At 31.7% G+C, this 6,855-nt stretch overlaps 1 protein-coding gene across 1 annotated transcript in view; it reads right to left on the reverse strand.

The window, feature by feature from the left end:
* LOC102604376 (protease 2) overlaps nt 1-6,855 on the reverse strand; it is a 36,192-nt gene that overhangs the window by 19,178 nt on the left and 10,159 nt on the right. Inside the window, exons 2-5 of the mRNA XM_006345249.2 lie at nt 4,283-4,566; nt 3,989-4,186; nt 3,173-3,519; nt 2,098-2,389 (exon numbers count right to left, since the gene is read on the reverse strand). Of these exons, the coding sequence (XP_006345311.1) occupies nt 2,098-2,389; nt 3,173-3,519; nt 3,989-4,186; nt 4,283-4,566 (1,121 nt within the window). The remainder of the gene's footprint in view (nt 1-2,097; nt 2,390-3,172; nt 3,520-3,988; nt 4,187-4,282; nt 4,567-6,855) is intronic.

The following is a 6,855-nucleotide window of genomic DNA, read 5'->3' on the forward strand; positions in this document are numbered from 1 at the left end:
AGGAGTAAACATCATGTGGAGAACATAGGTCCTCAATTCATGGATTTCCACCAATTTTCTTAACAAAGATTTTAACCTCTATAGTAGATCTACCAGGCATGATTCTAAGCTAGTTTATTGACACTTTTGTAATGTGTGTGAGTCTAAGCGCTATCATATTTCCAAAAGTTTCATCAGATAACTCAAGTTTAATAACCAACACTTTTGCTCAACTTTGAGATATATATGTATAGTATTTAGGAGTATTGAGATTAGCTCATATGTTTAATCTCAATTGGCAGCCAAAAGATTTTTGTCAAACTTATTCAACAGGTGGAGTCTATCTCAATTGTTCAAACTGAAGTGGATGGCTTGATTTGAGTGAATAGCAATGATAAAATGTTCTCTGTTAAGAACTGCCATAATTTGCTGCTATAAACTTAGGATCAGAGCTATGTTGCTCAAACTCATCAAAAATGTCAACGGATGTGTGTCGGATTCTCCAAAAGTAGTGTATTTTTGGATAATCTGACACAGATGTGGCATCGAAAGTAAAGAGTCTGTGCAACTTAGGGTTACGGTACCTAATTGGCATTGGAAGACTAACTGGAAAACTAAATCTCATGTCGAAGCTGCCTGTTTTGGATAGACTATCACTTGGGAGGCTTTGTTTAACTCGGAATAATCCATGGAAGAGAAGTTTTGCACCAAGTATTACATGCTACCTGTGTGAAGAAGATTTGTTCTTGAATTGCAGTGTCCAAGGAATGTTGAGAGTTGCTTCTTAATGTGACTGGTGTTTCATGGTCAATGCCTCTAAAGATATCAAGAGTTCATTGGAATGCTAACAAAGTCGAGGATGTCTAAAAACTTGAGCAAATTTGGAGAACAATTCCCATATGCATTTTCTGGACTATATGGCTGGAAATAACAAGGGTTGCTTTGACGGAAAAAGGATGCATATTTCAAGAATTAAGAAATACTTGTTTGCATAATTTATATTTTTGGTGTAACAGCGATATATTTGATAGTCTAGGAATATTTTTGTTTCATGTACTTATCTGTACCAACTTGGTTCTTCGTTAATAAAATTGGACCTTACCAAAAAAAAGTTTGCATCTATGTTTGCTCGAATTCGGTGCAGATCTAGAGGTTGTATTCTTCATCACATAAATTTTAGGATTCAGGGCTATGGATAAGTGCAGATAAGGGTACTCGTATACACCCAATTACTGAGACATCTATATGTATATAATTTAATTGCATAAAGTTATTGAACTAAAACTAATATAATTTAATCCTTTATAAACACCGAATATTCTATTCACAAGACATCTTGTGTAATAAGGAAGTGTTCTCATACTTTATCTAAAAAATATTTATATATATTAAAGCCCAAGAATTAAGCCAAATACCCAATTGTTTTATAATTCTTGATCATAGATGTAGTCAAAGCACCCCAAGTAAGTTGACCATATCTAGTGTGGATCCCACAACCACAACCAAATCGTGCCGGATCAACATGGGTGTAGCGGAAAATATTGAAGGTTTGAGCAGCTTAGGTTCCACCGCAGAATTCTTGAATCTCAACTGCGTACAACTTTTCTCCTTTTGCCCCACTCTTTTGGAGTTGTAGTATGTGACCCATTCATTTCTTCTAGTTATGACGAATTATACTTTACTATGTTACCACAGCTTTTAAATGTGGCCTACCATGTGTGATCCTTCTTTACAAAGGTGTTGGCTAAAGTTAAACCATAAGCTACATAAGCACACCATATCAGATAGAATTCATGCCAAAATGAGTATAATGAAATAGCACTTGCCTCTATAATATGATTTAGATGCTAGAAGTTTATTTTAAGTTCACTTAATAAAAATAAACAGACATTAAGGAAATGGGTAAAATACATGATCAGAGTAAAAGGAAAAAGCTACAAGCTAAGAGATAGTAAAGCTTGTTTAATGTTAAGAGAAGTAGAGCATTGTTTGATGTAAAAAGTGTACTCAAAAACAAAAGCAAAGGCAGAAAAGGCTACTTTTCAATGAGTCAATACACTAGACTCAAAACAAAACCAACTCAAATTATCATCATAAGTATCATCCCATGTGACTCACCATTTCAATCTTCTTCAGCACCGAAACCCCTGTGTCCATATCATAATCATATACAGAAGGTGGGGTTCTCATTGAGCTATAAGAAAACCTGAGTACACCGGATTCAAATTCTGATTCTAATGGATCAACAGAGTATACAGGATCAACAAAATCAACAGCACGACCACCTTGAAGTCTTTCTAGTGGCTCTCCAACAGCAGGAAGGCGATATACAGTAATTCTGGGTAGACCATTTTCACGTTCATGAACAGCAAGATGGTCGGTAAAAAGTTGTATGTCCTGGAGCTTGATGCTGCACGACAACCAAATTTAATGAGCCATAATCATGAAATAGCTCCATAATATTTCGTACTCACAAAATAGACTAGAAGAGGAATAGCTTTCTCAACCCCTTTGCCCATTTCTTATGTTTTGCCAAAAATTTACAGGACTTTACCCAGGTATAGTTAAGTTAGCGGAAAATCTAAGCTCAAGAGATATCAAAAGACTTTTGGAGCACTTGAACTAAAAACTTGAAGTACTTAGAGTTGACCAAAGTCAACAATTTAAGTAAACAAGATTAGATTCATGATTTGAAGGTTCAAATAGGTATGTACGATGATGTTGGACTTGAACATATGTTAGGTTAGCACACATGGGTTCGGTGCATTACGGCTCTATTGCATGAATGTTGCAAATCTCCAGTTTGAATTTGTAATTACTATTAAGTACAGATGCATCTCTTTACAGATTTGTAGGTGTAACATGGTGATTGCAAATGATATAGAGGTCGTGATAGACTTCTCGAGTTCATTGTACATTCAGCAAGGATATTAACCTATGAAAATCTTTAAAGAAGCTTCTAGTTGCTTACCTTTTCTTCTTTTTGAAATTGGTAACAGAGCATGATCTCAAAGAACCAAAACAGTGCTACACTGAAACCATATTTACAAGAGAACTCTATAATTTTACCACCTCTATCTATAATGAATCTAAAACATCAATGATAGACATACAAATTGACAATTAGAAGACAACATAATTCCTGCAAAGTTGTTTGAACTGTCAATAAATTGGTCATCTCTTTAATAATTACCTTGGACGGTGAGGAAGGAGAACAGTGGTAGCAGATATGTTTTCCACAGGGCATGCAAGTAATTCTGAATTGAAACATTCATCACTTCTCCTCTTGACGAAGAAATGATTTCCACGATGACTAGCTGATGTGTCAATGCCAGTCACACGTGATGTTAATACCACCAATCCATTTTCAGGTTTTGAAGTGTCTAGATAAAAGACAAATCTTGTAATTTTACTCTCAGATGCAATAAATAAATATTTCTTGCTCTCAGATGCTAGAAGATCCAAAGAAAATGTTTCGTCATTTTCATGATAAAGGCAAGAGTTATCTAACTGGTTAGTTCCCAATTTATGCAACCAGACCTGTCAAAACTAATATTAATCAAGAGAAAGAAAACCTGGATAAGCAAAAGTAAGATAAATTTCAACCAGACGTATCCATAAAACTGGCTATAAAGCCAACAGAAATGATTTAGCAAGTAGAACATATATGTAGGGAGAGGTACTTATTTTGACAAACAGAGAAAACATAAGTTCTAAGGCTCACCACGATAAGCAAGCCAAAGACAAACAATACCCTCAATGATTTCAACAACTCTATTAGATCTCTTCAATCAACTTTTTCTATTAAGAATCCATCTTTGGATGGAGGATTAGCTTCTATTTGGACAGCATTGGACATTATTATTAGCTTAAGACATTCTACCAAACTGAATTACAATTATGGAGCATAAAGACTATCATAATCAAAAACCAAACAAAGTTGGAAACTGGATGCTACCGGAGGAAACTAAATCACTTATATATCCAATGGCTCCAATGAAATCCAAACCTTGTCTGGTCGAAGGATCTCATCCATTGTGACGTAAACCAATGCGTCATCACCTGCCCATTCGAGATATGATGTAATGGCACCAACCAGAGGTTTCCCAACCAGCATTCCAGACTCTGCATCAATAACATAAACAGTGTATATTTCATCCCCTTTTGTGTCCTCTGCATATGCAACTAACTTGTTATTTGGGCTGACCTGAAGACAGGAGAATCATGATGAAATAAGATAAGCTATAAAGCAACAAGAGACATGGAATAGCAATAAGCATCTGCACAGAAGACATGTTCTTACTTTGAAAGCACCAATACTGTAATATGTATGTTCTAGAGCTTTCACATTCTCATCCAAGATAATATGCTCGGAAGGAGCATCAGGTCCAGTTGGCATCGTATCATAAACAGATGTTGGAGCTCCACTTGTAGGCACATAGCATCTACAATGTTGGACATATTCCTTACCCTCCAAGTTCCTCCTGTAGTAAAAGTATGATCCTCTCCGCATGGGTGCAGATATGTCATCTTCTTTAATTCTTCCTCGTATCTCGGTATAAATACGATCCTCTAATTGTTTGGTCCCTAGTAAAGTGATCAGACAGTTTATAATCCCTTCTCCAAGCAATTTTGAATGAATTGATGAACATGATAGTGTAAAGACACATTGAGAACAAATTAACGAACAAATGCTTTCAGATCGAGGCAAGTATGCTATAAAAGGAATTATGTTTTACTACCTATGTTGCGCGGACTCTTCATATTTGCAGGCGAACCCGTCTCGACGCGACATTGGTGTGGGCGCGGGTGTGGGGTGCGTGTCGGATTCGGTCAATCCGATCCGGACACTTTGACCGAAGCCCAGAAAAGATTTGGGGAAGAAAAAATTAGTTTCCGGCGACGTAAAGAGGACAAAGCTTGAAAAAGTACAGAGAAGAGAAGAAAGAAGAGAAAATCAGTTTCCGGCTCCGGCGACGCAACGTAAAGAAGACAAAGTTGAAAAAGTAAAGAGAAGAGAAGAAAGAAGAGTTTTTCTTCAAAAAGTAAAGGAAATACAAAGTCTTTTTTTAATCTTTCTTGAAAATATATGTACACAATACATATACCTTGAAAAAAAGAAAGATCAAAAAGTCTTAAAGTAGAGTGGCGTCAGAAAAAGAAACATCCCATCAGCCATCAACTCCAAAAATCTTTTCATTCTCAAACGTTAGAAAAAAGTTTTTTAAGTTGGAAATATTATATATATATATATATAGATATTTCTTATTTAATTTTTTGACAATCAATTTTAAAATTTTAAAATAATGATGGAGATATCTAAAAAAATTTAACTTCATATTTCTTATTTAATTATTTAGCATTTAGTTTTTGAATTTTAAAATTTTAATTGTCAAAATAAAATTTTAATTTTAAGAAAATAAAAGCAAATAAGATATTTATTTAACGTAAACTAAACAATAGTTAGTGTGTTTTTTTAAAAGAAATAATTTTAATTTAAAAGTTTTTCAATTTGTTTAGAAGTAGGAGTGTAATGGGAAATATTAAAACTCCCTATTTAGTTGGATAATTACTTTTTTTTTTNNATTATGATATTATTATTATTTTTATTAAATTTTAATTGTCAGAATAAAAATAATTTTAAGAAAATAAAACAAAGAAGAAATTTTCACGTAAACTAAACAGATTGTTTAGTTAGTATGTTTTTTTAGAGAAATAATTTAAATAATTTTAATTTTAATTTTTTTTCAATTTGTTTATAAGTAGGACTAAAAATGAGAAGTTTTAATTTTTAAAACTCCCTATTTAGTTGGATAATTACTTTATTTATTTATTTTTAAAAAAGGAATATTATCAAAAAAAAAAAAGGAATATTAAAACGCCCTATTTAGGTGTTGTTGTTGTTGTTGTTGTTGGTTGAAATTTTTAATTTTCTAAAAAAAATATTTATTTTAAAATGTAACTAAGAAAAAATCTGATATAAAACTTAAAATATTAAATATTATTTAAATGATCAATTTTGAAAGAAATTTACAGGGGTTTATAATTTAAGGATTTATTAGATGATAATTTTAAATAATAAAGTTTAACTAATTTAAAATATTTTTCACAAAAAAAGGGCATCAAACACACACAAACGTTAATCACCATATTTAAGTTATTATTTAATCGTAGAGTATTAAATAAAAAGGTTACGTAAAGGTAATTAATTTCTCTTTCCACAAAAACATGGAATCTAACACGTTACAACTGCATATTTTTAGAACAATTTTAATTATTATTTTTTTTAAAAAGAACTTATATACTTTATCAACTTGTGGAGTAGTGGGAAGTTTTAAAATGACACGTGTCATTTTAAAACTTCCCACTACTCCACAAGTTGATAAAGTATATAAGTTTTTTTAAAAAAAATAATAATTAAAATTGTTCTAAAAATATGCAGTTGTAACGTGTTAGATTCCATTTTTTGTGGAAAGAGAAATTTAATTACCTTTACGTAACCTTTTTATTTAATACTCTACGATTAAATAATAACTTAAATATGGTGATTAACGTTTGTGTGTGTTTGATTCCCTTTTTTTGTGAAAAATATTTTAAATTAGTTAAACTTTATTATTTAAAATTATCATCTAATAAATCCTTAAATTATAAACCCCTGTAAATTTCTTTCAAAATTGATCATTTAAATAATATTTAATATTTTAAGTTTTATATCAGATTTTTTCTTATTTACATTTTAAAATAAATATTTTTTTTTAGAAAATTAAAAAATTCAACCAATAATAATAATAACAACAACAACAACAACAACAATAATAATAATAATATAAAAACACATCACCTAAATAGGGCGTTTTAATATTCCTTTTTTTTTTT

The sequence above is a fragment of the Solanum tuberosum genome, unplaced genomic scaffold (assembly GCF_000226075.1).
Source record: "Solanum tuberosum cultivar DM 1-3 516 R44 unplaced genomic scaffold, SolTub_3.0 scf00066, whole genome shotgun sequence".
NCBI classification, from domain to species: Eukaryota; Viridiplantae; Streptophyta; class Magnoliopsida; order Solanales; family Solanaceae; genus Solanum; species Solanum tuberosum.